The 20,482-nt window shown below is 41.9% G+C and overlaps 1 protein-coding gene across 3 annotated transcripts in view; it reads right to left on the bottom strand.

Moving 5' to 3' along the window:
- Positions 1-20,482, bottom strand: part of LOC308102464 (diacylglycerol kinase delta) — a 154,392-nt gene that overhangs the window by 7,043 nt on the left and 126,867 nt on the right. For all 3 annotated transcript variants that reach the window (XM_080452184.1, XM_080452185.1, XM_080452186.1), the window contains 10 exons: positions 18,958-19,065; positions 15,568-15,664; positions 15,204-15,311; positions 13,927-14,040; positions 11,459-11,593; positions 8,011-8,174; positions 6,141-6,255; positions 2,433-2,522; positions 955-1,068; positions 96-210 (listed from right to left, as the gene is read on the bottom strand). In XM_080452184.1, the coding sequence (XP_080308310.1) occupies positions 96-210; positions 955-1,068; positions 2,433-2,522; positions 6,141-6,255; positions 8,011-8,174; positions 11,459-11,593; positions 13,927-14,040; positions 15,204-15,311; positions 15,568-15,664; positions 18,958-19,065 (1,160 nt within the window). The remainder of the gene's footprint in view (positions 1-95; positions 211-954; positions 1,069-2,432; positions 2,523-6,140; positions 6,256-8,010; positions 8,175-11,458; positions 11,594-13,926; positions 14,041-15,203; positions 15,312-15,567; positions 15,665-18,957; positions 19,066-20,482) is intronic.

Raw genomic sequence — 20,482 nt, 5'->3', positions numbered from 1 at the left:
AGTGAAATGTTGGCAAATGCCTACATTTCCAGGGAATTGTCTTTCCTACCGTTCCTGTGACATGTTTTTTTCAGGGGAGCTTCTGGCTAGCATACCTGACAAAGAGCTGTTGGACCTCTGTTTGTGAAGACGATCTTTGTCCTTCCTCACTTTGGGAATCATCTTCATCTTCATACTGCTGCTGCCTTTAGTACCGACCCTCAGTGTCTCCTAGAGAGAGAGAGAGAGAGAGAGAAAGAGAAAGTGAAAGAGAAAGAGAAAGAGAAAGAGAGAGAGAGATGAGGAGAGAGGGTGTGAGGGAGAAAGGCGATAGATGGAGTGAGAAAGGGAGACCGAGAGAGAGAGAGAGAGAGAGAAAGAGACAGACAGAGAGGGAGCGAAAGAAAAGATGAGAGAAAGAGAGAAGATAAAAAGAGGAAAGAGATAGATGGATGGATGAGGGAAAAGGTATGTCTGAATTTCTTTATCTCCAAAGACATTTTCTCTCCTTTCATCTTTTCAGTGTCTATAATTATGACTCATGTAGTTAAGCACAACAGATGGGCACAATTACCAAAACTCAATAAAGTTACATGAAAAAAAACTTTATTTATCTACTGTAGTGTCACATAAGGATTTGTTGCCATGTAATTCCTGCATGAACTTGTATGAGTTCCTCTAGCAAGAGAAAAGACTGAAGCCTGATGTATACTCAGTTGCAGGCCCTTGTCGTGAGCCTGTGTGAACTTGTATAGTAGATCGATTTATTTTTGGCATGCAACACTGTCGTACGGTATGACAGAGTATAAATCCAGCTTGACGCGCACATGTGTTAATTTAACTCTGAGAGCGCACAGATGGAATCAAATGGACGGGTTCATTTGGTTCCATCTGTACACCCTTACAGACCTGTAAGGGAACCGCTGATCTAAAGGCAGCTTTCATTAAAACACATTCTCCCCTTCCTGCACCCACCTCCTCAGAGCACTGCATGATGGGACAGATCCAGTGGATGTCGTCCAGCTTGTGGAGTTCAGCACTCAGGCTGTTTAAGGTGGACTGGAGCTCCTCCTCCTCGGGCGACTCCAGCTGGGGGGAGAGAGAGAGAGAGAGAACACAGACAATGACATGTTCAGTACTTTACTATATATTATGTTCACCGTTGCATGCCACCATATTTCATTTTGAGTGGATATCTGTTCCCCAACGACGGAATTACCTGAATAATTGGGTGAGAGATATAATCCAATCCAATCCACTTTATTTATAGAGCACATTTAAAACAACAGTGTTGAACCACAGTACTGTACACTCAGTAAACAAATGTAAAAGAGTAAAACAATACACAATAAACACGGGGGGAAAAACATAGAGGGTGCTACACATTGCCTAACGGAAACAGCAACTCTCAGTCTGAATCCTCGAAAAGTCCAGGGGTACAAGTGAGTTTTTTCCAACGTGATTTAAACACAGGCAAGGTTTGAGGCGGGCACTACAGCGGAAAATGATCTGGTCTTTAGCCTGTTTGTGGGACCAGAAGAAATGACTGGTCAGTATAGACCTCAAGACCCTTGTAGGTTTATATAAGAAAGGTACTACTTGTCTTGACGAGGACAGCTGTACAGATTAGATCTGGTCTGAAGTCCTGTTGTTACTCAAACCCCTCATTATAAATGACACCTGGGTCAGAGGTCCGAATAGTAATACTCATCATTGTTGTTTTTTCTGCCTGTTCTTGTTTCTGGTATGTTCTGTCTGTTGTGTATTTAAGCAGTATAGGCAGACCTGACATGCGCTGAGTCAGACAGGGCTTTCCATTGCAACATGTAAGTCTGGCTTCGTACCGAGTACTCAATCTCTCATACTTTGAAATCTTGAGTTGTTGTCTCTGCCTCATTTTGTGTCCTTATGTTTTACTGTGCACCCCAGCACAGATGTCCCGAACAAAAGACACGCCATTATTTAGACTCCCATTTTATAATGATTTAGCATTTGATGTAATTTTATCATACAATTAATGTACAAAAAAAATAATATATATATATATATATATATATATATATATATATATATATATATATATATATATATATATATATATATATATATATATATACAAATAAACAAAGAAACAAACAAAAACATTTAGCATTTAAAACCTTATTTGGAGAAATTAGGCTGCGTCAAGCGCTACTTAAGCTGCTTGCACACTGTGCTGATTGTCTACGATCATTATGTCACACTGTACGTCAGATTGCGTCTACCTGTCACTTTGTGTGACAAAAACTAAATAAAATTAAAGTCATTGGACTGAATCTTTAAGAAAATGAGTTGCAGTGTTTAATCCCTAGCTCTGAGAAACAAATGGAAGACAGGGGGCCCTAAGGTACAGCAGTAGAGATGAAAGAGAATTGTGCAGCATATAAAGAAGTGAGAACAGAGTTGTGGGTTACCAGTAGCTGTCCGTCGAGCAGCATGGTTGTTTCGGCCTGAAGGACTTTGCTGCTGTTGACCAGCTCCACTGCAGTGCTACGACTCAAACACTGTATACACACACACGCACGCACGCACACACACACACACACAAACACACAGACAGCCGGCGGGTTAATTTCCGTCAATCACGTATTGTTTCTTAGGTATACACACAATCTTGCACAAGCAGGCTACAGAAATTGGTATCAGCATGAGAGCGTCAGCCATAGAGGTATTGTAATAAATGGTTGTGAATAGTCCCCCAGGGTGAGCTTTCTGATTGGCTATTTTCACCAAAAGTTTGCCCCCGAATAGTAATGCTTAGTGTTTGCGTGGTTAAATACTTCCATCAACTGTTTAGATACGTTTTGGCATCACAATGCAATTTGTACAAAACTGTTCAGAAATTATAGTTCGGATAGAATATGTTTTTCTCCTTCATTTACAGTAAATTACAGTAGTTTGGTTCAGTTCACAGCAGAGCATGTGAACAGTGATTTGAGTTGTTTTGTTTATTTGTATTGTGTATGATACAATGGGTGCGTTCGGAAATACAGCACTGAGCACACTGGCCAATACAAACTAATAGGCGAGTGTGCTCCGGTGCGCACTTTCCGAACGCACCCAAAGAGTATCGTCCTTTGAATGAGCTGACACACACACGCACACACGTTTCCCCTCAAACTTAAAGCTGTTACTGCCCCATTGCTACAAAGTTTGACGAGAAAGTCTCAACCCATTTTGGCAATTCATACCATAATGCCACACATTAAAAAACACAGCCTGAAATCAATGCACGATACAAGAATGCGACCAAGCACGTCTTTATTTGTTACGGTAAAACAATCCACATTAGTCGGCATCATCATGCCTCAGTTCCTGATTGGACCAGAGATATTTCCACATCAACGGCTGAACCGTGGCCAATTATAGTTTCTTTCCCGCCGTCTGGTTTTTGGTGAGATTGAATCCCACCTCATCCGTGAATAAGACCGCCTGCTGGGTCACACTGACACCAAGTTCAAGCACTCTCTGAAAAACAAAACACGATGTGTCATTCAGACATGTATAGACTGCAGAGTGAACAGCAGCAATATATTACTACTACGGATTAAAGGGTTGTTCATCAAAAAAATATCTATTTTCTATCAGTTACACACCCCATGAAGCCTTGAATTCAGGGAGATTCACCTGTATTCATCCTATATTAAAATTGGCTTAAGGTAGGACTGCTGGCCGGCCGGACCTCTGACATCACACTCATGTCACCATAACCATGTAAAGAGTTACCAATGCTGCTACGCCCAAATATGGAGTGTGTTGTCTAACCTCAATTTGTCGTCATGGCATCAGGCGCAAACAAAACACTACAAGTGAACGTTTTCACCTGTAATGACATGCCCAGAATATTGCAGGGACGCAAGGTTGAAAGTGGCTCAAATCTTTAGAGTACAGCATTTGCCTCTATATTGGGGAATGAGTATGCACAAAGTACTGATATAGTAAATGAAAAATAAACAGTTATAGTATTGCAATAACAATGTGTATCATGGCAGAGCATTGTGCCTCGGCACACCGTTTGGAAAGGACATGACACGTATTAATAGCACAACTCTTTCACGCTGTGAGGGTTCTGCTCAAATGGAGCCTGATAAGACTTGTTTGATCCAGACATGATGGCTGTGCTTTGATGACTGTGCATGGTCACTTGTTGATAGCACTGTGAATATTGGGGGAAATATCACGTTGTGTCGAATGACTGTAAGTTGGGTTTCCCGCTGTCTTAGACCATTACAGTTTGGTGTGGGCTTTGTCTCCCCTTGGTGGTGAAAATGATATACAGTAGGCTAACATTTTACAGCAATGGTTCTCAAAAAGCCCCCCGCCCCCATAACTCTAAGAGCGTCAGACCTGCAAGGGTCCATTTGGAACCCCCTCAAGGAACCCTGAGGGGTCCCTGGACCTCACTTTGAGAACCATTGATTTACAGTAATATTGTCACGGTTTTTAATACTACAGTAGGCCTAATGCCTTTCTCTGCAGTAACACCATGAAGTTACATGACTGCAATTTTAGTAGAGAGTATAGAATATCTGTCGGTGGAAATGTCCAGAAGTGTTACTTTTGAGGATTCAAATAAAAAAGATTGCAATAGTAGCAGATCCACAAGCTCGAAACGTGGCGCGAAGCGTCACGTTTCGAGCTTGTGGATCTGCTACTATTGATGCTTTTGTGTGACGCTGTAGTATGATCAAGTAGGGCGTTAATTTACACACAAAAAAAACAGAATAGAATGGAGATATAACATTTTACAGAAGTGGTTACTTACCCATTGTCCTCTCTGCGGGTCCAGATAACCACGGCCACAGTGACATGTCTCAGGTTGGGTTGCACACACGCTGACCAGCCGCTGTCCCGGTCAACCCATGGTTCATAACATGGTCCACTAATGTCCATTCATATTTCATTTGAAATATTCACCCTTCTTCTTATTCGTCCTTGTCCTCCTCCTCTTCCTCTTCTCTCTGCTAGTTGTGCTTTTCCATTGTTTCAAACACAGAAGACACCTGATGCTTCTTTTGTGTATACGGATGCAACATACGATCGAACTAATCGATTATTTTAAAGAAAATAAAAGATTTTCCAGTGGAAGTGGCAAGAATTGTAGATCTACTTGGCTATTTTAGCTATTTTAGCATGACATGTACAATGAAGTAAGAAATAGGACTCAAGTGGTTAATCAAACTAATCGATTTAGTCAATTATAAAAATTAAAAAGATCTTCTGCATTGATTTGTTGTATATATTAAAGAAATATATGTTTAAAAACAAACACGCTTTAAGATTATTTGATTAATCAAAATGTAATCGAAAGAATAATCTCGAAGAAAGTAATCGATAGTTGCGGTTCTACATTAGTTATAGACCAACTAGGACGTTGCTCTTTGGATGCCAGTGTTTTCCATGTAAACAAAAATGATTGGAGTATGAAAATTGTGCTAAATCATAGCAGTTGTGTTTAGAGTCGTGCAAAAAACTACATTTAGAATTCCTATTTGAGTGAAAACAAAGGAAATGTGCTCAGAGTTTCTTTATTGTCGATGAATTAATTACCTTCAGATTTTCAACCTTTTGGTGAATAATAGTTCAATTTTTTTGCATGTAAGCAATTGAGACGGACTGTAACAGCAGCACATGTATATCGTCTCTGTCGGGTAGAAACCTCATAATGTCCAAAACTGTTACTTTTCAGGATTCAAATTCAAAAATGGCAAAAGCAGCAGATCAATCTCCAGTTTCGAGCTTGTGGATCTGCTACTTTTGACGCTTCTGTGTGACGCTGTAGTATGATCAAGTACGGCGTTGATTTACGAAAAAACACAAACAGTTAGAATATGGAGATAAGAGGTTTCTGCCTGACAGCAATGATATGTGACAACAACTACATGGGATGGTGGTTCGGTCCATCCTCTAACTCCCTCTTCATCCCTCTATTCTTCCATGTGCCCCAGCCCTCTCTCTCTCTCTCTCCATCCCTCTATTCTTCCATGTGCCCCACTCCCTGCCCTCTCTCTCTCTCCATCCCTCTATTCTTCCATGTGCCCCACTCCCTGCCCTCTCTCTCTCTCCATCCCTCTATTCTTCCATGTGGCCCACTCCCAGCCCTCCCTCTGTGCGTCCCTCACCTCAGGACTGGAAGGCTTGGTAGGGAATGTTTCAGACAGCACCAGCGCTGTAGCGTTGACAGCGTGGGCCAGCTCCTGCTCCACCAGTTTGTGGGTCTTGGCCGCGTCACGGATCCTGGATGGAGAGACGAGAGACACAAACACACTGGTTTAACCCATTAAAGACATGAGGCCGATTCTACACATGGATTCTAAATCCTAACAGTTTTCTGAAAAACATATGTTTCTATATCAGTGGTGCTCACACTTTTTCAAGTCAAGGACCCCCAAAATGATATGTATTTTGGCCATCTCAAAATATTTTGTTCCAGGGACCCCCCAGAAGCAAAGATTTGGGTTACAAATGTTTGCTTAAAAAACAATATACATTCAAAGATTTGCACATATTTTTAAGATTTTTCAAAAAATAGCAGATATACAAGCTCATAGCGCGGCACTCGGTGCCGCGCTATGAGCTTGTATATCTGCTATTTTTGAATAGCCAAAATATAAGATAATGGTTTAAGTGGTTTCACAGATGCGTTCCCGGTCTTAATGGGTTAATGACTTAAACCCTATATTGTTGCTGTTGGCTGGAAAACTGTTCCTTTTTTATTGTATATATATTTTTTAACAAATATATATAAATATAAATGTAGATCTTTTCATTCCAGAGCACAGGGGCAGCCACAGAGAAGGCTCCATCACCCCTAAGTATAAGCTTAGACCTGAGGACAACCAATCAGCAGCTTGCCTGCTGATCTCAATGACCTTGCGGGGACATACTACACATGAATAAGGTCAGAAATATAAGATGGCACTAACCCATGAAAAGATTGAAAAACTAAAAATGAAATCTTAAATTTAGGGGAGCCAGTGAAGTGAAGCCAGAACGGGGGGAACGTGGTCACGCCTTCTGGCGTTGCAGTAGTCAAGACGGTAGTAGTAATAAGAGAATTAATAACTTCAACAAGAGATAAAAAATCACACCCTGTGTGAAGTGGGCGGTGTCTTGCTAGCTAATCACAATACTGAATGGAGTCAACCAATCATGTACAAAAGATAAATACATTTATTGAAACACTCTTTATGATGGACGAAACCATAACTTGAAAAAAACAAATATTTGGTTTTTTCAAGTTATGGTCTCTTATATAGGGCTATGCACATGTGTCATGTGACACTGGCCAATCACAGTCCTGAATAGACTGCGATTGGCCAATCACAGCGCAGGATAATTCTACAAATTTCCTGGGCCCAGATCACAGCGCAGGAAAATGTACATTTTTCCAAATCTCACTTATAGGGGCGGTTTCACCGCCCAAAAAGGGCTTTACCTTGGATACAATCTTAATCGTTTATCCATATAATCTGAGTGCACCGTTTAACACCGAATACAAGACCCAAAGGAGGTTGTATTCAGTCCCTTAATTAATGCATGGGCGAGTTGTGCACAACATGAATTAAAGCAATCAGAGTGTCCTCTTCCATTTCCTTTAAGAGCCAGATGTGCTTTCTGCTGAGGGAAAGGGTGAACACATGGATGCGTCAGCTGGCATCACCAGAGCAGTACGAAGTGCAACGCATAACGCGGTAATGAGATTGATTTTGGGCCTATCCCTCACTCTCTCTAATGAATGAATGCGTCAGCCATTTTGTGTAGTTGTTGAACGAGAGTGCAATTACTGTAGACACATTTACTTGACGTAACGGACGGTAGTGTGACGACCATTATTTGTAGCGGTTGTAGTTGTGTTCGCAGGCCAGCATGCCGAGCTGTTGAACCTGATATCACACAAACGCACTCACGCACCCGTGCACGCACGCACGCACGCACGCACGCACGCACGCACGCACGCACACGCACACACACACACACAGTGTTTTTTACCTTGTGATGAGTGTGTCGGCCACCATCCCCAGCTGTTGGACCTGAGCACACTCCTCCTCAGTCAAGTACTCCATGGACTGCTGGGAGTTGAGGCGGGGCCGCTCCAGACGGTAGCTGTCAATCTTCCTCTTGTCCTCCCAAGACTTCAGGGCGCCCTCGAACGCCTGGGGGGGGGGGGAGAGAGAGAGGGTGGGGGGGAGACAGACACAGACACAGAGAGAGACAGAGATTGTGAGAGAAGGAGAAACATTCAGTCACTTGAACCCCAGCATCCCTATTTTGTCGGGGAACGTTCGCCAAAAATAGAGAGATAATTAGTGTAGAGTGAAAAAAGTGTACCAAGTTGCAACTCAACAGAGGGATTAAGTGGTTTAACCCATTAAGACCTGAGGTTCCAATTCTACAAAATATTTAGATTTATTTTATTTAAAAAAAAAAAAAAAAAAAAATATATATATATATATATATATATATATATATATATATATATATATATATATATATATATATATATATATATATATATATATATATACATACATTATTCAAAGATTTGCACACATTTTCCAAAAATAGCAGATCTACAAGCTCATAGCGCGGCACTCAGTGCCGCGCTATGAGCTTGTAGATCTGCTATTTTTGAATAGCCAAAGAAATCTAAAAATGACACAGACGCATTCCCGGTCTTAATGGGTTAAAAGCACCTGTATTGAACCACAAAAAAACCCAATCCTCATCAAAACCCAGAAAACAAATTCGCTAGAATATACTAATACTGGTCATTGTAACTAAACCAAAGCAAAACAACACATTTAACACAACTGAGACTAAATTATTTCCAAACCCCAGAAATATGGAATTTTACCAGGACTAGTTATGTCCTTTTCTCTAACAAATAACTGACACAACGTTTTACCATTCTATTTTTAACTGTCTTCTTTTGTAGCCGTTATTACTTTTAGCTTGAATAAAGTTATTTGTTTCACTTAAGTAAAGCGTCTTTGAGTATCAAGAAAAAGTACCAACGCTGGTCGTCTGAAAAAGAGAAAAACGTCAATTGAAAATAAAACAAAAACCCTCCCGTCTGTTCAAAAAGAAAAGCACAGACAGTTCTATACCGTCTCCTCCTGCACTGAACACAGCATGTCCCCATGAGCCCAGAAGAGGCTTAAACGTCGAAGGTTTAATACAAGTGAGCTGTCCCCAGTCCATTCATTATACCTCTGTCTCTCTGCCCACCCCAGCGCCCTGCAGTCTGCCAAATAGCCATCTTGTCTGACCCATAAGAAATACAATTGAAAAGTGTGTGAGTCTTTTTTCCTGGAAGAGCTAGTACCAATTGGCCCAAACCCAAACACTTGACGAGGAAAACACTTCAGCCAGCCTCAGAAACCACAGAACTAACAGCTTGAATGGCCCCCATCGACCCAGAGCGCTGAATAAACAAGTGAGCCAGTAAAGAAAAATAACAACCTTCCCCCTGCTAGAATACAGGCGTGTCTGTTTGCAGCTATCAAACAATGTACTATCTATTCCTAAACTGTTTTTCAATGGGTTGGCACTGGGGCAGTGTCTGGGCCAAACAACTCAGTCCAACTCCATGCTTTCATCCCTGCCAAGTAGGTGTTATCACCTTCGAGTCTTGTATTGGGCCTAGAGCTCTTCACAGTGAGTGTCATATTATTATGACTAAATGCAATTTTTTGGAATATTTCATTATTGTACATGTGTCACTTCAATAAAACAGACAAAAACGGAGTTAGCCCATTTAGACTTGGAACACCTATACGTTAATAAACAGAATATAGAGTTAATAAACAGACATTTTCAGGTGGGTGGAAACATTTCAGCCAATCAGAAGAGAGTAGCCATTCATCAACTTTACATTTTATAGTGTTCCAGTTCCAATTTTGCTTGCTCATTTCTTGGTGTCCTCACTTCCAATCCTGTATTCTGTATGAGTTCTGTCTCCTGATTGGATGAAATTAGTATCCCTGCCTAAATTTATTTTATTGTTGTTCAAAAAAGCTGGAGGATTGAACAAGCATGTCAGCTGCACAGTACTACTGCCATTTGGCAATTTTCTGTTTACTGTTTACTAAAGAGCTGGACAGACAGGGAGACCCCTGTTAGTGAACAAACACTCTAGCGATGATTACAATCAGAATATAGAGCTATTTAACACTTATTTTAATGTTGTGCTTCGTTACTGTACACCACACAGTGTAGGTGGGACACCGTCAAGGCCCAATTATACTCATCGTTAAATGTGGATACTTATATGGACAGAGCCTCTCTGATCGATTTACAGAGTGAGTCAGAAAAAGGGCTTCACTTGTGGCTATGCAGTACAGTGTTGTGTGCAAATATATTGTTTAATCTTGATGGGTGTGACACTGAAGAGCCCTTTAATGGAAGAAATGTCAAGGAATGAGAGGCTGTGAGCTGGGAGTGCATTGTGTGCTTGTCAGATAGAGAAGTGACTTGAGTGCATGGATTCTCTCTCTGCTGCTGTTCTTAATTGTTCTCTGTCATCGTTAGATAAGTATTGCTGCTATCGTTCTTTATAATTATTTCTTTGTTGTCGTTTTACAACTGCTGCTACACGGCTGTGTTGAGGAACCAAAACTCTCTACCGCACCTGTCTGTACACAAGATATATACTGTTGTTCAATAGTGTCTGAACTTTTTGTAATGTGAATTCTTCCCCATGTATTACTGTACCAGTAATACAGTACTTTTCCTTACTCTGTATCTGAAACTTTGTAACTCTAACTGCTGTGCTGCCTCATGGCGACTGAACTTCCGCCACGGGATCAATAAAGGTCTATACCTATCTACGACAGCGTTGCTTTGAGGAAGACCTGTTAGGTTGAAACGCGTCCGTTGCTCTGTCCGTGGAGAGAGTTTTCAAATAAAACCATGTGAAAAGGACATTTATTGTGTGCTGGCTGTTCTCTCATTTTTATGACATTATTGAGCCGGATCACCTTGAGACTTTTATTGAATCTGGAGTGTTGCGGGCGTTCTGCTTTGCAGCGCTTTCTCCTATCTTATGTAACAAAAGATGACTTGAACCAAATCACAAGCAATCAACTCAAATCAAGCATCAAGCGATCAACTCTTTTACAAAGTGTTACCAATGAGTTTGTCCTTCGTTTTGTGAACGTATGTGTTTATGTTTGAGTGCACACACACACACACACACACACACACACACACACACACACACACACACACACACACACACACACACACACACACACACACACACACACACACACACACACACACACACACACACACACACACACACACACACACACACACACACACACACACAGATGTGTAGAACACAATTGACCGTGTCGTGTGATGTAAGAGCAAAATGGCTGCCTGCCACATGAATCATGGTCAATAGAGCGGTCACTCTCAACAGGCCACTCACCCTGTCTCTGGTGAGCATCTGAGCTCGGTTCTTGTGGACGATCTTGACGATGCCAGGAGGCTGGATCCAGGCCTCTCCATCCACCTGCACGGGAACGCCCTCCTCCCCCAGGATGGTGATCTTCACCTGCCGACACTGTGGCATCAAGTCAAATAACATCAAATCAAAGCTCGTTTCGCACAATAAATCAATAAAATGCAATTTACATTATAGGTAAAAGTGATGAAAAGTAGGAGGCTGAAGGGTCATTACACACTGGGTACATGATGAATACAAGACCAGTGGTTCCCAAACTTTCTAGCTCAAGACCCAAAAGAGAAATTAGACGTTCGCCCGGGACCCAAACTAGTGAAAATAGCGGATCTGCAAGCTCACAACGTGTCGCTTCGCGCAACGTTGTGAGCTTGTAGATCTGCTATTTTCACTAGTTCTTAATCTTTTTTTGTCTTTTTGGAAATTATTTGATTTAAAAAATGTTGGAATTGTTTTAAAAAAAATTAATGATAATATATATTTTTAAATGTAGGAAACACAAAAAAAATGATATTTACTCACGACCCATATAAATGTGTCCGCGACAGTGGAATAGAGAACAGGAAGTATTTTGCATCAAAACTATTCATATAGTTGATGCCTCATTCATACAGGTTGAATGTATTGTAGTGTGTAGTTAATGTCTGCTCGAGAGGAACTGCTATGGATGGAAGAGGAAGGGTGTGTGTGTGTGTGTGTGAGAGTGCTAAAAGACACTTCACAAATACGAACGCACAGCCACAACAACTTTGGGGAGCAAGATAATTCATATCATTTCATATTTGATATCAATTTAAAATGTGATCACATCATTTCAGTTCGATCACAGTTAACATTATGCCAGGTTTGATGAAAAAACAGCACATTCATTCATTTTCCGTTAACTAGTTAATGTGAATACAGTACAATGTTATAAAATGTAGTTAGAATATGATTAATTAATGAATAATATCAATCACTTAAGCCCTATACTTTGTCATATGAGGAACAGCTAAAAAGGAACGGCAAAAATGTGCACATCTTATCTACCAGCTCACAGCGTGTTGCATCACCATGCTTTGTGAGCTGGTAACTCTACTGTCTTTGCCATTGCCAGGCATGCCAGGCTCAAAGTGGCTAAGGCGTCTCCCTCCTCAAAACTGTGGCTTTAATCAGCACGTCTGCTTCTCTCCATGTCACCCTCTCTCTCTCTCTCTGCCAAGGGGCTCAACTGCTGAGCACAGCGAGGAGGGAACTGCAAGCTCATCCAAGCTGATTAAATTATGTGGGCACAAAACTCTACAGAGAGTAGATCCACCATTATTAAATGAAAGGATGTCTGTCTATCATCTTATCGTCTCATCATGACGTTCTTTAGCCAGAAATTACTGCATACCGTTCATTATTGTGAAATGCCATTTAGCTCTCTCTCTCTCTCTCTCTCTCTCTCTCTCTCTCTCTCTCTCTCTCTCTCTCTCTCTCTCTCTCTCTCTCTCTCTCTCTCTCTCTCTCTCTCTCTCTCTCTCTCTCTCTCTCTCTCTCTCTCTCTCTCTCTCTCTCTCTCTCTCTCTCTCTCTCTCTCTCTCTCTCCTTCGTCTCTCCCTCAGGTGCAGCTGTCCAGAGGCATTATGTAATTCCATCTATCCGACCCAATGGCTGTTTTGGGATTGTGCGTGATTATGAAAAGACAGGGGGCTATGGGGGAGTCTTTATAATAGATTCTGAATACTGATAATATTATGCAATCAGAATCTATTATAAAGACTCCCCCTTAGCCCCATGTCTTTTCATAATCACACACAATCCCAAAACAATCATTGTAATAAGTTGGAATTAGTGCAAGCAAATTATCTTTTATAACAGTAGTTATAATGAGGCGATTTGGAGATTGATTGGAGACAATCGTCATCAAATAACAGTAGCCTAATTGTTATCAAACAGCCTAGTTACTGATATGAATAAATAACACCAACAACACCCCCTCATATCATTAACCAGGATAAGCATATTTGTTGTACAGTATGTGATCAGATCAAATGATTTACTGTTGATCTGTTATCAGACTCCATGATGAAAACGGAACTACACAGCTATAATCACATTAATGAGTTCATGTTGATGTTACACTGAAATGACTCATATCACCCATGCCACATGTACATAAGGCCTGTGTAACTGTTGTAAGTCTATGGAAAATGTAGGCGTCATGCCAGACACTGGACAGATTACACAGGTCTTGTCAAGCGCTAGTGAGGCGTTTAAGGAACTGGTGCACACTCATTTTGATATGTTCCGTCCCCCATATGTGTGTGCGTGCGTGCGTGCGTGCGTGCGTGCGTGCGTGCGTGCGTGCGTGCGTGCGTGCGTGCGTGCGTGCGTGCGTGCGAAGAGACTGTGTAGAAATGGCCGAAGAGACTTGGTGTAGAGTGAAAAAAGTGAGTGCATGCATGTGTTACCTGTGCAATGCGATGGTGTTGCAGGTTTATAACTCTGGACACGGCCATCTGCATGCTGCCAAACACAGCCACCACCTCCAGCTTCTTATCATCGAAGGACGGCGCGCCAAAGTTCTGCACACACACAACATAAAAGGTCAGTTAAACAAAGTACTCAGCCCCAGTACTTGACTCTAGACACTCCCGGTCAAATATTACGTAACTATTGTGTTTTACTCTGTGTAATATTTGATACCCTTTTGCACACCACAATTTGTTTTGTAATATTCACAAGGCAGCGCATATGAAATGTGTGAGCAATCCATTCATCCAATAACATGTGAATAAATGCATATGTTCAGGTAGTAACATAATGATCACATGAACAGTGGCTGAATGAGCTCTATTCAGCTTGGTTGGTCATTCCTTCAGTAAACAAAATCCTACTGTGCCTTCAGCAGCAGGAGACAAGTGACTTTGCAAACACTACTGGCCCATACGGAAAGAATAAGAACCCAGTATAAAGTATCACTTTAAGTTTGCCAGACAATATGAGCCAAATCAGCTCAGTGGCCTTGTGGTTATAGTGTCTGCCTTGAGACTGGGAGGTCAGGGTTCAATCCCCAGCCAAAACATACCAGTAAATAAAACATCTACTGATGCACAAACTAGGACACATCATCAGTATTGTTTCCTGGAGTCACTGGGTGTTTCGGATCTTGCAACAGACACCCTTCTCCAGGCGACCCGACCGAGGCCGATCAGACCCCGGCCTGTGTCCAAGTGGCATGCTACTGCCCCCACTGTCTCTTGAGGGGCTTAGGGTGGCTGGTGAGATGTTAGCAGCAGGTGTTGGCGACACTAGGAGGCTCTATAGGCACTGTGGGTTGCCTACGGGCCTGGCTCCTCCTTCGTCTGACGAGAAGTGAGCGTTCTTCTGTGCGTTGCGTCGTCGTTGCTGCTGGGCACAAACGTCTCATTCTGCCTTGATGGATTCCTGCCATAGGGGCCACATGGCTCACTGTTTCAGGGATGTGCGGTTTCTTTACAGTATTATTGGCCATCTTGAAACATTTGTTTAGCCACTACGGTGTGACATTATCCTTTTTTCACTGCGTTTATGGCAAGATAGTGATCTTAACTTCAGAAAACAGAATTCAGGTTGATGTAATGACGGCCAAATGGGCGTCCGACTCCCAGACTATGTTCTTACCCTCAAAACTCATCATTGGAGTTGTAGGGACACAGAAAAAGGCCTGTGTGTGTGCGTGCTTGCTTGTATGTGCTATCTGACTCACATTATCCTCCTTGGTTCCTCCCCAGAAGTTGATGCCACCTGCGTAGCTGGCGATGTTGAGGACCGCAAGGCCCTGGAGGCTGGGAAGAGGCATGGCGACCCCATCACACTGCAGAGAGACAGAGAGACAGAGGTCATGTTACTATACATCAGGGCATCAAGTTCACATCATGTTTCAGGAAACACCATCAGCTGTATTCTGTGTGTGTGTGTGAGAGTGTGTGTGTGTGTGTGTGTGTGTGTGTGTGTGTGTGTGTGTGTGCGTGTGTGTGTGACTGTGTGTGTGTGTGTGTGTGTGTGTGTGTGTGTGTGTGTGTGTGTGTGTGTGTGTGTGTGTGTGTGTGTGTGTGTGTGTGTGTGCTGACCTCCAGCAGAACTCTCTGTTCCAGTTTCTTGTAGGTTTTCTGCACCAGCTCTTTAGTCCCCAACACTCCATACCACATCATGTTCTTAGTACGACTACTGCAGAGACAGACAGGGAGACAGACAGACAGTTGTATACAGTTATACGTTTTAGGATACATTTGAAGCTTTTATTGGGTTGGCAGCACCTCCTTAACTCAGGTTAGGACTTAGGGGCTAGGTTAGGACTTTGACAGGGGCCATTTTCGAATTGCAGCCTCTTTAGGTCAGTTTTGAAAGTGAGTAGGGTTTTACACTCCTTTACTCCTTTTGGTAGGGCATTCCACATTTTTGTTGAATAGCATGAGAACGAGTTCATTCCCTTTGTTGAGCCAAATCTGGGTTGAACATGATCCGTGGAGCTGCCTCTGGTGTTATGATCGTGGACTTCATTTACGTTTTTGAAGTAATTTGACAAAGTTGGGATCCCAATGTTGTGGTGTATCTTGAAGACCAGGCCCATTGTATGTGGCTGTACTCTGTCCTCAACCCTAAGCCATCTAATCCTAGCAAAATGAGCAGGGGTTAGATGGGTTTTGTGGTTGAGGCCAAGAAGTAGCCTTACTAACTTACTTACTTACTGCTGCCCCCAAACTCTGGAATGAGCCCCTACCGTCCATGTAAAGCTGGCCCCAACACTCTCCGCTTTAAAAAACTTGTCTTAAAACCCACTTTTTGATCAACTGATTAAATCAGTCTACTGTGATAATCCCCAAGTAATTTCCTATTTAGGAGTTTGAATTAAATAAAATAACTGGTAGAACATTTGAAAATGATCTCTCTGAGTCTCGTCCCTCCAGTGCATTTCCTGTATGGTCCATTCACACCTCCGCACATCAAAACTGAACGTGTGAACTGCGATGAAGAACCCTGCCTTCATAAAGAACCACATCCAACGTACACATACGTATACTACAGGCGCGCGGGAAGTCCTAAATACCTAGGGGGGCTGTGCATGGGGGGGGACTTTTTTGCGATTTTTGGGGGGGTTTTCTGTGTTTTTCCCCACACAAAAAGGCAGAAAGACAGTGCAAACACCAGGTTGAAGTTCATCCATGACCGTAACAGACCGCTATGATCCATGGCTGGCATTTGTTTTCATTCTTATAAGACCAGAGACCGCATGGCTCATTTGCATATCCTCGTGAATATATTACGCGTACGCTAATTAGCCATGCGGTCTTCCCAAAATATATATATATTATAAAAAATAAATATATATATATATATTTTTTTCCCATCACCAGGGGGGCTGCAGCCCCCATAGCCCCCCCTTCCCGCGCCACTGGTATACTATGCTATTTGAAAGAGACAAACTGTTAAGAAAATGTTACTCCATAGAATCTATGTTTGATAGACGCAGTGTTTGACAAGGCAAGTTGGTTTAATCAGGGTTCAACCCATCTCACACTGTCCGTTTTCATTTGAAGCTAAGCTCTGTTTCATCAAGGTTGAACCCATCTTAAACTGTGTCTGTTGTGTTTGAAGCTCCGCCTGGAGTGGAACTTTTCCAGCAGTAGTCATGATGGCCATCACCTCTTTGTGTCAGCTAGCAGCATCTCCAGAGCGCTAACATAAAGCATGGAGGAAAGTGGAAACACAGACCTATATTGCTGCTATAAACGGGAAAAATAGCAAGAGTTTGAAGGGAGTTCTCTTTCTTTCTTTTTTTTCTGTTCTGTTTTGTCTCATGCACATAGTTTTGTTTTGTCTGTGCTTTAGTTTTATGATTTTCTGGCTTCTGTGACTGTAAATCTGTCCTGTGATATCTATATACTGCTGAAGGGCCTTTATGTGAAAAATAAATAAAAGATTGAATGGATATAAGAATAAAAACAGAGTTTGAAGCGTGCCTCTGCACTGAGGCTCCGCACACTCATAACTCATATGCAAATTCATTATTTATAGACTGACGTCTATAGTAGACACGGTATCAATGATTCACAATCTTCTTAAGTTCAAGGACACCCAGTTTTATATAGATTACACCACGAACCCCCCTGTGATATGGCTTCTCCGTCTCTGGGACCCCAATCTACACAGTAAAATGACAGTGTTATTTTAAGTCTACAAATGGAACCAAAATGGACCCGTAAAGGCCCAATTTGGTTCCATGTGTACACTTTTGCAGTTACAGACCTGTAAGGTTCCATTTGGTTCCTAACTATCGATCATTTAGCTGGGGGTACTCACTAGAACCTCATCCAGGGACCCTGGGAGTCCCCCGAACCCTATTCCCTCATGATAAACACATTTTAGCACTACTACATAACATACAATCTCAGACGTCACAATCTCAGAAGTCACACACCAGCATCGTTGCTGTCGGGTCCAAAACCGTTCCTTTTTTATCATCATTTTAAAAACATTTTAAAATAGTGAAAATAGACGATCGACAAGCTCACAACGCGTCGCAGTTGTGAGCTTGTAGATCGGCTATTTTCACTACTTTTATGCAATACTCTTGTATGATGAAGTGGGGCATTACTTCATGAACAAAAAACATAAAAAGTTGAAATATGGATGAAAGGTTTCTGCTGGCAGCGATGACATATTTTATAGCACCTTGCATAAGCCGTTTGTAATGCGTTATAAAAGAAGCATAAAAAAAAAAGCAGAGGACAAATAGGTGAAATATAATAGCAAAAGATAATGTTTATGGGAAACGGTTTCCCCTCAGGTTTTGAAACAGGTTTTGAGGGGGAAGTTATTAAGTCTTGGGTTGCAGAATACAGATAAGAATGGAATTTGTACTATGAAGTTGCTTTGTTTGAGCCTTTGATAAAAAAAAAAATTAAATGATCTGATTGTTGCAGCAAAACTTGTTCAGGGGATGTTCTGTAGATATATGTGTGTGTGTGTGTGTGTGTGTGTGTGTGTGTGTGTGTGTGTGTGTGTGTGTGTGTGTGTGTGTGTGTGTGTGTGTGTGTGTACTTTTTGTGCGTGTATGCGTGCCTGCATGGTGTATTATCGTTACTGTCAGGGCAGAAACCTTGTTCTGTATCTCCATATTTCAACGTTTAATGTCGTAAATCAATGGCCTACTTCATCATACAAAAGTGTCACCCAAAAGTAGTGAACATAGCTGATCTACAAGCTCACAACACTTTGCGATGCGAGGTGTTGTGAGCGTGTAGATCAGCTATTTTCACTACTTTTGAAATGTTTTTTAAAATAATCATAAAAAAGTAACGGTTTTGGACATAGAGCAATATCGATATGCAAATGTGTATGTCCATCCATAATCTACCTGTGTGTATTTACTGTGTATATACAGTACACAATGCAGTACGGTATAGCACAGTACGGTGCAGTTAAGTACAGTACAGTTTGTTGACGTGTTGTCTCTGTACCTGCATTTCTTCGGGTGCTCGTCTCTCTTGTTGTTGAACTCCAGGGAGATCTTGGCGTCCAGGCCGATGCCAAAGTAGTTGTTCATCACACACTTCTCGGAACATTGTCTGGAAAGAGAAGAACACAAACGGGTTAATGTTGGAAGACATCCTAAATCTATCCGATCCGAAAGATATCCGATCTGATACAAGCGCCACATCTATACTTTGGAATAATCTCCCATTCCACATTAAGGTAAGCCCCACCGTTGAGATTTTCAAATCCAAACTGAAGACCCACCTTTTTACACAGTTTGAGGTCATTGTCTGTTGTTGTGTGTTGCTGCTTTGTTTCTATTTGTTTTTCTTACTACGTTATATGCCTGTATTTTGCTTTGTGAATAGACTAAGGTCTATTTTTTGCTCTAGTTTTGGAAAGCCCTTTGGGTCAACTGCTGTTGTTTTTTAAATGTGCTATATAAATGAATTTGGCTTGACTTAAGCGAGAGAGAGAGAGAGAGAGAGAGAGAGAGAGAGAGAGAGAGAGACTGTCAGAGGATATTTTACAAAGAGAACAACACTCTGACTCTACAGGTTAAGATACTAGCAGTTTCCCTTAACACAATGACAGACTTGACAGATGCTGTACACTGTGATTACGCCATGAATTTGTTACAATCTACAATTTAGGCATTTAGCAAAGAGTCTTAATCCAGAGCGATTTACAGTGCATCAAATACATAGACAAACTATAGGACGCCAGGTCAACAAATGAGCCTGGCAGATGTCTACATAACTGTCTAAATTACATTTGAACTCTTTGGCTGCCAATGACGAGATTTCTCGTCATATTTCGCTTTGGCCCACACCGCCAATGACGAGATTGATGAGATTTTCTGTTTTCAGTAGTTTTCCACTAGATGGCGCTGTTCGCTCGCCTATGGGTCACCGTTTGGCTCCCAGAGGAGGAGAGGAGCAGCAGGTCACGTGATCGCAAAACACAAACAGCCCGTTCTCTCCATAGAGGTATAATATAACTAGAGGGCGGATTGCCCCGCCCCCAGCTATCATTTCAATGAATGTGCTCAGTGGCGTTTTGAAGCACCCGGAAACCTGCCGGAAGTAGAATTATTGGTTCGATTTTGACCACACGTAGAGTTATGAGCATGCGCACTAGTGTCCTTTTTGCGTTCTACGGCAGCCCGTGTGTCAAGGATTGAACACGAGATATTTATTAAATACACTCGAGATGCATATTTATATGTAAATGCATATGTATGTATGTATAATATGTTTACATATTTATATGTATAAATATAAATATCTCTCAGTATGTTTTGCGCGTGCATGTATTTCTCCCTGCCTGCAGTTCCAGCTTTGGCCACTGGGGTGGCAGTTTTTGGTGAAAACAGCCTACAGTACATTCAACTGCTCACAACTATAGAACGGATGGTCGCGGTGGCCCGCCCCCCCCCCCCCCCCACACCGATTCTACGAGACTCGGATACGTATTTTAAAGGATCTACACCATGCATTTAAAAAAATA

Source organism: Gymnoscopelus braueri (assembly GCF_963280865.1).
Source record: "Gymnoscopelus braueri genome assembly, chromosome: 15".
Classification (NCBI taxonomy): domain Eukaryota; kingdom Metazoa; phylum Chordata; class Actinopteri; order Myctophiformes; family Myctophidae; genus Gymnoscopelus; species Gymnoscopelus braueri.
Note: the sequence above shows the minus strand (reverse complement) of the source record. Positions and strands in the feature narration are given on the sequence as shown.